We start from the raw sequence: 14,041 nt of genomic DNA on the forward strand, positions 1-14,041 counted from the left end.
ATTTTCAATTGGATTTAAACACCTAAATAATTCTGTGTTAAGAGTTGAACCAATGGTATTAACTAGAAAAAAGAAAATACTGAAAAGAATAAAATAGTAAGCTGTTCCTCGACAGGCAGGGCTGATTAAGTCACTGTTTCTCATAGTGTCTGTTTCACTTCAACAGGTTTCCTTTTAGGCGCTCGGTTAGTTGTCACCGATCAGGGAGAACATATGATATTTGTCCCTTTGGAACTGGCTTATTTCTCTAAGTATGATGTTTTCCAGATTTATCCATTTTGTTGCAAATGACTGGATTTCAGGGTTTTTTTTTTACTGCTGTGTAGTATTCCATAGAGTACGTATCCCATAATTTCTTTATCTAGTCTTCCTTTGACAGGCATTTAGGTTGATTCCATGCCTTAGCTATTCTGAATGGAGCTACAATAAACATGGAGATGCAGACAGCTCTTTATTTGTCAATTTCATTTTCCTTGGGTAAATTCCGAGGAGTGGGATTTCTGAGGAATCTCCAAACTGTCTACCACAGTGGCTTTACCAGTTTGCATTTCCACCAACAGTGGATTTGTGTGCCTTTTTCTCCACATCCTCGCCAGCATCTGTTGTTGGTGGATTTCTGTATGTGAGCCATTCTAGCTGGGGTGAGGTAAAACCTCATTGTGGTTTTGATTTGCATTTCCCTGATTGCTAGTGATCCTGAACATTTTTTCATGTGTCCATTGGCCATCTGGATTTCTTCTTTTGAAAAATGTCTCTTTAAGTCCTTGGCCCATCTCTTAAGTGGGTTGTTTGTTTTGTTGTTGTGGAATTTCTTGATCTCTTTGTAGATTCTGGTTATTAATTCTTTATCTGTTGCAATAATATGCAAATATCTTCTCCCATTCTGTCGGTTGCCTCTTCACTTTCCTGTTTCTTTTGCCATACAGAAGCATCTCAGCTTGATATAATCCCAGTCGTTAATTTTGGCTTTGGCTGCCTGTGCCTCTGGGGTCTTTTTCAAGAAGTCTTTGCCCATGCCTATATCTTGCAGGGTTTCTCTGATGATCTCTAAAATTTGATGGTGTCAGGTCATAGATTTAGACCTTTAATCCATTTTGTGTGGATTTTTGTGTAGGGTATAAGGTAGGGGTCTTGCTTCACACTTCTGCATGTGGAAATCCAGTTTTCCCAGCACCGTTTGTTGAATAGACTGTCCTTGCTCCAGGGATTGGTTTTAGCTCCTTGATCAAATATAAGTTGGTTGTAGATGTTTGGATTGATTTCTGGTGTTTCTATTCTGTTCCACTGGTCTATCCATCTGTTTTTGTACCAGTATACAGGTTACTTTTTAATGTAAATAAAGATCCACAATTAAGCTTCTATCAATGCTTACATTTCCTAGACTTTCAATTTCTGTTACTTTAAATACTTTTAGGTATACTCGCTCTGTCATGAAGTCTACCAATTCTCTGCCAGGTGATGCAATCACCATTGTAATCCATTGCAGAATGTGTTCACCACCCAGTAAGATCCCTCGGTCCCATCTGTGGCTGATCCCCGTTCAACACCGGGAAAGACACTGATCTTCCTAACCTGTGTCCACAGACTGGATTGCTGCCATGCAAGCGGACTCCCCATGCGGGCTGTGTGTGCCCGGCGTCTATCCTTCAGTGTGATGGTTTTCAGGCTCTTCCACGCGGCCACACTCCCTCCCGTGGACAACACCACGTTGTACCCACGCGCCGGCTGGTGGACACCCGCGTGACTCCCGCTGCCACGCTCACTCGGGCACGGGTCTGCACACAGACACGCATCAGCACTTCTCCTGGAGAGACAGCGGGAGTGGGACTTCTGAGTCGGGACGTAAATTCACGTTTGCCTTTGTAAGACACTGCCGAACCGTTTGTCCAGAGTGGCCACACCATCCGACAATCCCAGCAGCAATGGATAAGGGTTCCCAGTGCTCTGCATCCTAGCCAACACTTCAACTGTCTGGTTTTCCAAAAACCAGTCACACTGGAGAACTCAAGATGCAGCCAGGTTGTAACTTTGATCTGTGCTCGGGGAGCGGGGGGGGGGATGAAGGAGGCTGGGCACCTTTCACATCCGTCAGCTGCTTACAGACCCTGCCTCTTCACTGCTACAGCCGTGTGCGTGTGGTCCATCCACTGGAAACGTCTTCTCTCACTCTGCCACTGGCCCTCTGCACTTCTGCTGGTATCTTTCAATGAACAGAAGTTCTTTAATGTCCAATGTACAAAGGTTTCTTTTCTAAGTGTTTGTTTATTGTTATTTATTTGGAAGATAGAGAAGCACAGAGGGTGACAGAGATCTTTCACCTGGTGGTTCACTCTCCAAATGCCGGCGACAGCTGGGGCCGGGCCATGCCAAAGCCAGGAGCCGGGAATTCCACACGTGTCAGAGACATGGGTGGCAGGGAACCAAGTACTCGAGTCCCCACCTGCTGCCTCCCGGGCGCCAGCGGGCAGCTGGGTCAGCGGCAGAGGTGAAGGCAGGAGTCCAGGCACCGCCAGCCGTGGCTTAATCCTCCCGACACGATGCCTGCCCCACACCTCATCGGAACAGTGCGTTTATGCAAACGGTGCCTTTGTGACCTTCTTCAGATCAGGGTCATGATCCGCAGCTTTCTTGTCTTGCTTTTGACATGCAGTTCTACGACCCGCTTTGGATTAGACTCAGTGGCTGTTCTGACAGAGGAACCAATAGTCCTACTTTGCCTTGTTTTTCCTTACAGAGGCCCAACTGTTCTGGAAGGCCGCCCTTCCCCCTCCTGAACCAAGTGGCCACATGCACCCACGTCTGCGCCCTCCAACCCCTGACCACCTGCCCTCAGCCTCACTGTAGCTCTGCAGTAACGCTGGGACAGGTCCTATGTGATCGCCAATTCTTTGCTTCAAGATTGTGACTCCAGGAGCCGGTGCTCTGGCACAGCGGGTTAACGCCCTGGCCTGAAGCACTGACATCCCATATGGGCGCCAGTTCGAGACCCAACTGCTCCACTTCCGACCCAGCTCTCTGCTATGCCTGGGAAAGCAGAGGAAGATGGTCCAAGTGCTTGGGCCCCTGCATCCTTGTGGGAGACCCAGAAGAAGCTCCTGGCTCCTGGCTTCGGATCGCCGCAGCTCCAGCCATTGCGGCCATTTGGGGAGTGAGCCAGAGGATGGAAGACCCCTCCCTCCCTCTCCCTCTTTCCCTCTCCCTCTCTCTCTGCCTCTCCTCTCCTCTATGTAACTCCAACTTTCAAATAAATAAATAGATATTCTAAAAAAAGATTGTGACTCCAGATTCTTTCAGTTTTGTATCAGATACGGGATCTGCTCACTAAGGTCCACCACAAGGAGTCTGCTGGGATTCTGGTAGGGACTGCACTGGTGCTAGCTACAGATCCATTATGGAGGAACTGATACTTAAACTAAGTCTCCTCATCTATGAAAATAACCTCTCTGCATTTATTCTCTTCATTTTTATTTATTTGAAAGGCAGAGAGAGAGAGAGAGAGGAGAATGAATGAGAATGTCTGATATTCTGGCCTACTCCCCAAATGCCCGCCATGGCTAAGGCTGAGCCAAGCCAGATCTGGGAGCCAGGAAACTAATCCAGGTCTCTCACATGGGTGGCAGGGGCCCAACCACCTGTGTCCCTGGGGACACACTGGTAGGAAGCTAAATTGGGAGAGGAGCAAGGACACCAAGCCATCGACATAGGGTGCAGGCATCCCAACCAGCGTCTTAACCTCCATGCTGAACACCTGCCCCCTCTTTTAATTTTCCTAACAGGGTGTTGTGGTGTTCAGGGTAGAAGTCTTGTATAACTTTTCACTGGGTTTACTTCTAGGCATTTGAATTTTCTGGTGCCCTACTGTAAACAGCATTTATAAAATTTTCATTTTCCAGTTGCTCATTGCTAATATACAGAAACACTATGTGTATCTACTGTGTACCTAGAGGCTCTGAAAAATTCGTGTGTTTTGCATTATACAAATAATTTGTGTATACAAATAATAATTGCATTAAAATTTGTAATTCTAATATTCTGTACTATCTTGCATGGTCTGAGTGTGCCTCCCCCGCAGTGTTACGAGGTGGGTCCTTGGCAGGCTCCTTCCTCGAGAGGCGAGCCCTTGTGAACAGGTCAGTGGCCTCACGAGGGAGCTGCCCGCCCCTCTTGCGTCCCTCCCTTGCCCCTCGTAAGGACTCAGCACTCAAGGCACCATCCTGGAAGCAGAGACGAGGCCCTCACGAGACACCGAGCCCACTGGTACCTTCATCTCAGACATCTTAGCATCCAAAACCAAAATAAATTTCTGTTGTTTAGCAATGACCCAGGCTCCGACATCTTGTTATAGCAACAGGAACGGACTGAGACGGGTCTCTTGGGTTTTCTACACCACAAGCATACATCTCAAAGCAATGAGCTTACCTTTCCTTCCAGGCTTTACAGTTTTTATCTCTGATTGCCTTTTGTATCTGACATCCCATCTCGTGCAGTGCTGAAGAGAAGTGGTGACAGCCGTCATTTTGTTTTGTCCTTGAACTTACGTGGATATATTCAATATTTCATCACTATGAGCACTCTTAGTTTATTTGAAAGCTTGAGATCTTCCGTCCACTGGTTCACCCCCCAGATACCCACAACAGCTAGAGCTGGGCCAGGCTGAAGCCAGGAGCCTGGAATTCAATCTCAGTCTCCTATGTGGGTGGCAGGGGCCCAAGAATTGAGTCATGTTTCGCTGCCTCCCAGGGTGCACACTGGCAGAAAGCTGGATCAGAAGTGCAGCAGCCAGGACTTGAACCAGGAGCCCTGATATGAGACGTGGTTATCCCAAGTGATAGTCCTAACTGCTGAACCAAATGCCCATCCAAATAGACTTTTAATTAAAAAAAAAAAGAAAAGAAAGAAAGAAACATTTATTTGAAAGGCAGACAGATGGGCAGAAATCTTCCACTTGCTGTTTCATTCCCAAATGCACACAACAGCAGGGGCTGAGAGAGGCCAAAGTCAGGAGGCAGGAATTCAGCCCGGGCACCAGCTACCCGGGTCTTCAGCTGCTGCCCCCCAGGACACACACTGGCAGGGAGCTGGGACTTGAACCCAGGATGCAGGTGGACCAGGTGGCATCCTCACCCCTGCCCCCAAGGCCCACCCCAGCAAGTTTCTGAAGGAACAGTTTAGCAGCTCGAGAAATTTCCTTCTGTTCCTGGTTTGCTGAGTTTACGTCATGGAGTTTATCTGATGCTGTTTCCGTATCTTAAGATGCCCATGTTGGCGCCTTCTTCCTGTGTTGTATTACCACGCTGAGTCTGACTCACTGATTATAGACTGTGCCAATGTTGTCACTCCTGGAATAAAGCCACTTGGTCATGACTTATCAGGCTTCCCAGACAGTGCTGGACTTGACTTGCTAATATCTTATCAGCGCTCTCGTGTCTACATCCGTGAGTGACAGCCCTCGAGTGTCCTCTTACAATAGCGTGGATTCTGGAACCAGGGTTGGAGGGCTACGCTGGCTTCGTCCATGAGCCGGAACACGCCCCTACTTCTGTGCTCCCCGGAAGATGGCTAGGCTTGGTCTCATTTCTTCCTTAAACGCGTGGGAGACTGCACCTGCGAAGCCCTGTGGCTCTGGCCATCTCTGTGGGATAATGAATTACAGGCTGAGTTTGTGTAACAGCTTGGGCTCGCTCAGATGCCCACTTGAGTGAGCTTGGTGAGCTGTGCTGGCACAGGGGGTGTGCCGACTCCGTCCCAGGTTCATGTCAGGCCCAACTTCCCAAGGTCTGCAGGAGCAGGGCCCCGCCCCGCTCTCGTGTCTGATGTTGCTGACTCACGGCCTCTTTTCCCCTTTGTCAGCATTGCTAGTTATCAGTCAACCTATCAACTTTAACTAACTTCTGAATGTGTTGATTTTTTAATTTCAGTGATTCTTACTGTTTGTGATGTCCTTCATTCTAACTGCTTAGAGTTTAATATTTTTTTTTTAATTTCTGCTTAAGATGGGTGCCGTTATGTTTGATTTTTAGCATTTCTTCTTTTTGTCTAAGGTTTTGCTCTGAGGACTGGCTGAAGGAAAACCACAGATCTGAAACAGCATCCACTGGATAAAAGCAGACGGGCCCTGAACAGAGCAGCACTGCGGCCGCCGGGAGGTGGCCTCCATCACTCCCCTCAGGCTGCCGGACTGCCTGTTGGAATCTGCTCTATTGTTGCTCATCATGTTTAAGAGATTTTTATTTGAATGGCAGAGTTACAGAGAGAGAGAGAGAGAGAGGGACAGAGAGATCCTCCATCCACTGGGTCACTCCCCAAATGACCACAACGGCTGGAGCTGGGCCAGACGGAAGCAGGAGCCAGGAGCTTCCTCTGGGTCCCCTACATGGAGCAGGGGCCCAAGTACTTGGGCAATTCTCCGCTGCTTTTCCCAGGCGCATTAGCAGGGAGCTGGGTCAGAAGTGGAGCAGCCAGGAATTGAACCGGGGTCCATATGGGATGCCGGTGCTGCAGGCAGCGGCTTTACCTTCTACACCACAGCACCGGCCCCTATTCAGTTTTTTTGTCTGCATGTTTCTATCACTTGCAGATGGAAGCGAGTTCATCATCAATCACAATTGTAAATTTCTCCATTGATCCTTGTAGGTTTTTTTTTTTAGATTAATTTATTTATCTGAAGAGAAGAATGAGAGAGAGGTATCTACCATCTGGTGGTTCACTCTCCAAATGGAAGCAATGGCCAGGACTGGCCAGGCCAAAGCCGGGAGCCAAGAGCTCCATCTGGGTCTTCCACGTGGGCAGGCAGCAGGGGCCTAAGTGCTCCGGCCACCCTCACCGCCTTCCTAGGTGTGTTAGCAGAGAACTGGGTCAGAAGCAGAGAGGTGGGGCCCAAACTGGTGCTCCAATTCGGGATGCTGGCACTGCAGGGGCATCTTAGCTTGGTGTGCCACGATGCCGGCCCCTGTCCTACACACTGTGATGCTGTTCTGAGGGCTGTCCCGAGGCACTGAATAGTCAGATTCACCTCAGTACCGCCTTTTGCCCGGGACACTGACGGAGCCACACCAGCGCCACTGTGGTTGGCGGGGGTACGGGGTCTCCCTGCCGCGGCTTTGTGCTTAGCCTGCCCGCGGGCCTGTGACAACGTGACCCTGGCAGACGTCGCTGTCCTTCCGTGGCCTGAGGACCACAGCTTACTCCACCTCTCACCTGCCGCACCACGCAGCGCCTAGTCCGACAGGGGCCGCAGAACCGCCTGGCGAGCCTGTGCTGCAGGCTGCCGGGGCTCGCGAGGCAGCGGGAGGATTCCCTGTCCTTGCACGGGGCTGCCTGCCCTCTGACGTCACCCCAGCGCTCCGTGGACGGCCTGTGGAGCGTCGGCCCTGTCAGGGACTCCTCTGGCTTCCACTCCTGTAGGCCAACCCCGAGAGGTGCCGGACAGCCCCACCCGGAAGCAGCAGGGCCCCCAGGGCGGAGCGGGCAGCCACTGGTCGGCCCCGCGAAGCCTCCCTCCCCTCCCTTCGGGATGTGGGCCCGCGTGGCGCTCACAGCTTCCACAGCTCTATAAGAAATCGCCTGTTCGTGCTTTGCCCTAGTGGTGGAGGTAGCAGCGCCCACCTCTCACCTGGAGGCGGAGCTCCGCCCACAGCAATTACATAAACCAACCCATGAGCGCCTGGCTTTTTGCTGCCCAAGTCGTTTCCTGATGCAGCCCTCTTACCTATCCGCAGCTTTTCCCCAGATGCGGAGTACCCAGAGCAGCACTACCGCCCCCGCGCCGGCGGGGAGCTGGGGGAGACCCCGCAGTAACACCTGGAGCGCGGCGGGTCCTGGGAACCCCGCGCCGGCCGCGCCCGGGTGGGGAGGAGGGGGCACTGGCGCGAGGCGGCGAGGCGCGGGGCACGTTCGGGGCACGTACCAGCCTGCGGATGTCGCGCTCGCACTCGCGCTTGATGCGGTGCACCTCGTCCTGGTGCGCCTGGTAGGCGGCGCGCAGGTCGGCCGCCTTGGCCTTGTCGGCCTGCACGCAGTTGCTCAGCGCCTCCTCGGCCTGCTTGCGCGCCGACTTGAGCTCCAGGATTTCCTGCTGCAGCCGCAGGCGCTCGTTGTCGAAGGCCCTGCGCGCCTCGTCGCGCGCCTCGGCCAGCAGCGCGGTCTTGACCTTGTCGGCCGCGCCGTCGCGCAGCACGTTGAGCGTGGCCTGCAGCCGCTGCAGCTCGCCCTCCTTGATCTTGGCGGTGCGCGCCGCCTCCTGCTCGTGCTGCCGGATGAGCACCTCGCGCAGCGCCTGCAGCTCCTTGGTCTTCTCCTCGTGCAGCTTGGCCTTGAGCTCCGAGATGTAGGCCGTGTGCCGCCGCTGCTCCTGCTCCCGCTCCAGCTTGGCCTCCTGCAGCCGCTCGCGCAGCTTGCCCACCTGCAGCCAGAGCGTGGAGAGGCGGCGGGGTCAGGGGCAGGGCTGGGCTGGGGGCCCTTCCCAGGGCCACTCCTATTGTCCTGACCCTCCTCCACGGCCCCCCTTGGATCCTCCCCACTGTGGAATGGCCCTGAGTTTTCCCCTGGACAGGTTGGAGAGCCGAGACTTGCTGTTCCTTCAACGTGGAGATGCGTGGGCAAGGCCAACCTAACAGCTGTGCAACCCACCGGGCAAAACCATCTCCCACTAGGGCTGAACACTTTAAACCAGCAACACATGTCCGTGGAGTCGGAGGGAGGAGGAGCCACCTTGCTGGGCCGCAGAGGGGCTGTGACGCCGCCCGCACAAACCTCGCCAGGTCCTGGAAGGACCCCCTCTCCGTTTTGTGGCAGATTCTGAGATGGTTCTAGGGACCTGCCTGAGACCGGGGCTCCCAAGGGGGCAGAGGCAGACCACGCCTCACCCGGGGACACCTGACCCCAGAGCCTTGCTCAGCAGGCGCCCGGCTGCCAGCCCCGCCTGAGTCCATCCTCTAATTATCAAACAACCTGACACACTCGTCAAACGCACCAGGGGAGCTCCGAAGGCTTCCTCAGCTTGCCCCACACCGGCGGCACAGACCCTCCCAGGGGCACCGGTCTCCGGAGAGCCGGGTGGCACTGTGCCCAGGCCACGCTCTTTGTGACACACGGACAGGACAAAGCGGGCTGGGCGAGCAGTTCTAGCAGGTCACCTGGGTATTGTACACCCTTCCTCACAATGGGGAAGAAGCCAACTAAACACAGGATCAACGTCTGCTTACAGCCAGCATGGCCACGGAAGCCAGAGGAGGCAGCCTCACCCGAGGGCTGGGACTGGAGAGGCTCCCTCCCAGATCCAGTGTAACTACCGACCATGGCATCCCCGGCTAGGGACACAGGCTTCTGAGGCTGCCCTAACCCCTGTGGCCGGTGCTGACGGGGACTGCACACCTGACATTCACCAACTCCCACAGCCGCAAGACAGCTCCTTCATTGAAGGAAAAAACCTCTCTGGGGCAGGCGCTGTGGCACAGCGGGTAAAGCCGCTGCTGCAGTGCCAGCTCCCTTATGGGCGCCAGTTCCAGTCCTGGCTGCTCCACTTCCAATCCAGCTCTGTGCTATGGCCTGGAAAGCAGTAGAAGATGGCCCACGTCCTGGGGCCCTGCACCCACATGGGAGACCCAGAAGAAGCTCCTGGCTCCTGGCTTCAGATTGGCCCAGCTCTGGCCATCGCAGCAATTTGGGGAGTGAAAGAGCATATAAAAGACCTCTCTCTCTCTCTCTCTCTCTGCCTCTGCATAACTCTGCATTTCAAATAAATATAAATCTTTAAAAAATTTTTAAATAAAAAATAAACCTACTCTCTATATACATATACATGTATTTATAGACATGTACTTGTTATCTAACATATATTTATGCATTATCTGTAATAGAACCTGTGTGTGTATGTGCATGTTTATGTGGGCACATGTGGGTGTGTGCATGTGTTGGTGTATGTGTCCACGTGTGGAGGTATGTGCACGTGTAGGTATGTTCATGTGTGGGTGTGTACAAGTGTGGGTGTGTGTGCACATGGGGGTGTATGTGGCCTCATGTGGGTGTGTACATGTGGGGGTATATGTGTACACATGTGGGCATATGTGGGCACATGTGGGTGGGTGTGCACATGCAGGTGTGTGCACGTGTGCAGGGATGTGTGCATAGTGGGTGTGCGCACATGTGAGTATGTGTACACTTTTAGGTGTATGTGCACGTGAGTATAGGTGTGTACGGTGGGTAGGTGTACACGTGTGGTTGTATGCATGTGTGAGTATATGTGTACACATGTGGGTGTGCGTGGGTGTGTGCACAGTGGCTGTGCATGTGTGTGTGTGCACAGTGGCTGTGCGTGTGTGAGTGTGTGTGCACAGTGGGTGTTTCTATTTCTCTGGAGAACCCTGATGACACAACTCCCCAGAGCCTCAGTTCCCTGTGCTGTGAACCACGGACATCGACGGCTGCGGGATGACCCCGGGGAGTCTGCTGCTGTGGTCCAGGGCTCTCATCTCAGGTGCACAGACCCCAGCGTGAGGCACAGGCAGGGAAGGCGAGCAGAGCTGGGGGCTGGCCTGGGAGAGGTCTGGGGACTGCTCCCTGGGAGGGGCTGAGATGGCCCAGGGGGCACAGGTGTGTATGGCAGACACTGACAGAGGACAGGCCACAAGAAAAGCCCCTGCCGGGTTCCACCAGGGTCCTGACCCCCATGCAGCCAAGTACAGCGGAGTACAGAGAGCGCCCGCACCCTCCAGGGGGCTGAGCAGGTCTACCCAAGTCACCCCAGCCTCCAAGTGACTCCCAAGTGAGCAGTCTGCTGGGGGCCTGCCCGAGGCGGGAGGAGCTGGCGTGGAGAAGGGACTTGGAGCAGCACCACCGCACGGCCACTCGGGGAGGAATGCAGGCCTCGGCCGCTCTCCCTCCATCACGCTGGGTCTCCCTGGCCAGGCCTGCAACCTGCCCGCCTCGAGCACTTCCTGTCCCACTAGCAGAACGCTCAGCAGGCAGCTCCCAGACGGCCTCTGCGCAGCCTTCGGGGACCCTGCGGCCTCGCACCACAGATGCAAAGTGCCACTGCACCGCCAGCTCCCTGCACACCTCTGCCCCAGCCTGCACACGGAAAGGGGCAGTTTCCAGTCACCTCCAAGCCCCTGTCACCCAGGCATGCGGGGGACTCACTGGACGAACGTGTGAATGAATGAACGAGCACACACACGGACGACCTCCAGGGATCCTGTGCTGAAATACCTCCGTCCATGGGGCATTCGTGGTTATTGTAAGATCCTGCACAAGTGACACAAGTGCCGCTGCAGACAATCTCGCACCAGCCAATAACACGCTGCAGAATCCTCTGGGAACAGAAATTCTCACGATGGCCAGGAGGTCGCAAAGGTGGCAGCACTGAGAGAACGGGCGGCTAGGGCACATCCAAGTGGCAATGTCCTTTTGTCCCAAGGAAGGGGCAGGCTGGGGGACAGGAGGGGTCCCACAGGCTACAGCTGTGCTGACCTGAAGTTCATGTGCAGGCGTCCCAGCCTCCAGGGCCTCAGGATGTGACTGCACGTGGAGCTGTGATTACGGCCAAATGAGGCCATCAGGGGGACCCTAATCCTCCCCGCCTGTGTCCCAATATGCAGAGGAGATGGGAACTCAGCCTTGCACAGCGAGGAGACCACAGACGACACAGGGAGGAGACAAGCCAAGGACCGAGGCCTCGGCAGAACCAGCCCTGCTGCCACCTCGACTCTGGGCGCCAGCCTGCAGGACTGACAGAGGAGAGTTCTGGAATTCATGCGCCCGCCTGGGGTGCAGGACTGGAATTCATGGGCCCACCTGGGGTGCAGGACTGAGATACAGGAGAGTTCTAGAATTCATGGGCCCACCTGGGGTGCTGCGTCAGCACAGCCAACAAGCTCACTCGGACTCCCGCACGGGGCACCTGTCCTCACCCACGCTCCGTCTGCTCACCTGGAGAGCGGATGCAAGGTCAGGACCCCCTCCACCACCACCCCCTAGTGGTGACTGCACCACAGACACAGAAATGTCACCCTGCCCAGAGGGAGTGCCAGGCCGTGGATGTGACTCTCACTCACTCCTCAAACAGCCCCGGGAGGCAGCAGTGCCCGGTGTACCAGATGGACAGCCCAGCAGGTGGCTCCCTGGCCTGTTAGGTGGCAGGGGTGGAATGGCCCCTGCAGTCTGGCTTGGGTGTGCAGCTTCCTCTGCAACTGAGCCGCCGCCGCTGCTTGCAGATGGGCCCTGCCAGCCCCGGCACCCCCACCCCCAGCTGTCAGCCCCTCCCAAAGGACCCCCAGCAAGGGGACCCCCGTCCCGAGCAGGGCAGGGCATGGGCGAGTGTGCACACCAGAAGCCGGGCCTGGGACGGGGCCTTGCACCAGGCCTGAAGTTCGGGATGCCGGTGGGGGCGGGGGGGGGGGGGTGGCGCCTGCCGAGTCCCAGGCTTCACTGCCTTGCTCCCATGCCAGGGTGCGGCCATCCTGAGTCAGGGTCCTACCGAGGGCCCAGCCCACTGCCCACCTCTGAAGCGGACCCCACCCTGAGCCCTGGCTCTCACGACAGGGGCACCTGTGCAATGCCTCATAAGTCTCCTCCCACGCTCCTGGGGCTACAGCCGGGGCCTCCTGGACCAGGCCAGACCCCTGCCTGCTCAGACACCCCCACGCAAGCCCCAAACTCCCCCCACCATTTCTGTGCTCAGCACGGAGGGAGGCTCCTCTCGGGACTCACGCAGCCCCGGCCGGCCCTGCTCTCAAAGCCACCCAAGCCAGAGCCAGCCAGCAGCAAGGACTGTGGCAGTGCGGGGCACCAGACTCGAGCGACGCCTTCCCTGTGCCCATCATCTGGGGTCTCTCTGGCAGCTGTGAGGATGCCCAGTGCAGGAGGAGAACACGGAGCATCAACGACTTTAAGTCACTCGCCCAAGACCCTGAGGCCAGCTGGGGCCGAGCTGAGTGCTGAAGCCAGGGCCCTGCGAGTCCAAGGCCTAGACGCCTCCACGTGACAGGCTGGGCAGGGGGCTGGCTTTAAACGCACTCCCAACAGCATGCTGGCGCCCAGCAGGGCACTCTCCCGAACAGCTCTGAGAATCAAACCACTCAGGACACGGCGCCAGGCCTGTCCCAGGCACCCTGTACAACGTCCTGACCCCAGCCCCATCAGGAGGGACTGCTAGGAGCCCCCACCCTGCACGTTAGGGGCATTAGTACACAGGGAGTGAGCAGCTTGACCAAGGCCACGCCAGCGCGTGGGGGCAGATTCACAGCCAGCAGTCTCTGCACTACCTCTGATACTGTACCCATTTGAAAGCAGGGCAAGCTGCGGCCGGCAGGTGGCACACCGCCCTCTCCAGGGCGATGCCGTCTGGAGTACCCCCAACCCCTCCTCTTTACACCAGAGGCCCCGCACCGCCCACCTTGCTTTTCTCCTGCTGGAACTCGATCTGGATGCTGGTCAGCTTGGCCCGCAGCTCCTCGTTGGCCATCTGCACGGCGTCTGTCTCCATCTCGGGCTTCTCGCCCTTGCTCCGTCCTTTCTTAGACATGCTTCCTCCGGGGGTCCCAACGGAGAGAGCCCGAGGTTCACGCCCGCCCACCAGAAGGCGTGGCCACCAGAGTCTCTGTGCTAACCAGTCGCGCAGGGCTCGCTTGGTCCTCCACGTAAACCACCATCACTTGGGATCCTGGGGGCAGGAGGGAAACCAGGTTAGCGGAGCAGGAAGGCGGGCCTGGCCTTCCCCCGACCAGGGGCACCTCTGGGCAGCACCTGCCGATCACGGGACTGACTGGCTGGCGCGTCTCACGGTGGGCAGCACCAGACTCCCTTGGAAGTTACAGCAAGCATTTCTACCAAGCACCACGTGCTGCTCCTGGGGCCCACAACTTGGGCGGCTTCAGTCCGGTCTTGCCTTCACCAGGAGATGACCCTTGGCACTGACAGACCCCGGTCTGCAAACATCCACAGCCTAAGGCACCTGGGGTCAATTCCCTTTCCTAAATGTTTACTTACTTTCATCTACTTGAAAAGGAGAGAGACAGCGAGAGAGGTCTCCATCCAGCGTCCACTC

The 14,041-nt window shown here is 55.7% G+C and overlaps 1 protein-coding gene across 2 annotated transcripts in view; it reads right to left on the bottom strand.

The window, feature by feature from the left end:
• JAKMIP1 (janus kinase and microtubule interacting protein 1) overlaps positions 1–13,519 on the bottom strand; it is a 68,508-nt gene extending 54,989 nt beyond the window's left edge. The window contains exons 1-2 of one of the 2 annotated variants that reach the window (XM_062212670.1): positions 13,391–13,519; positions 7,907–8,401 (exon numbers count right to left, since the gene is read on the bottom strand). In XM_062212670.1, coding sequence (XP_062068654.1) covers positions 7,907–8,401; positions 13,391–13,519 — 624 coding nt within the window. The remainder of the gene's footprint in view (positions 1–7,906; positions 8,402–13,390) is intronic. The other variant, XM_062212671.1, reaches the window with a different exon arrangement.
• Between the last annotated feature and the right edge of the window lie 522 nt (positions 13,520–14,041).

The sequence above is a fragment of the Lepus europaeus genome, chromosome 16 (genome assembly GCF_033115175.1).
Source record: "Lepus europaeus isolate LE1 chromosome 16, mLepTim1.pri, whole genome shotgun sequence".
NCBI lineage: Eukaryota > Metazoa > Chordata > Mammalia > Lagomorpha > Leporidae > Lepus > Lepus europaeus.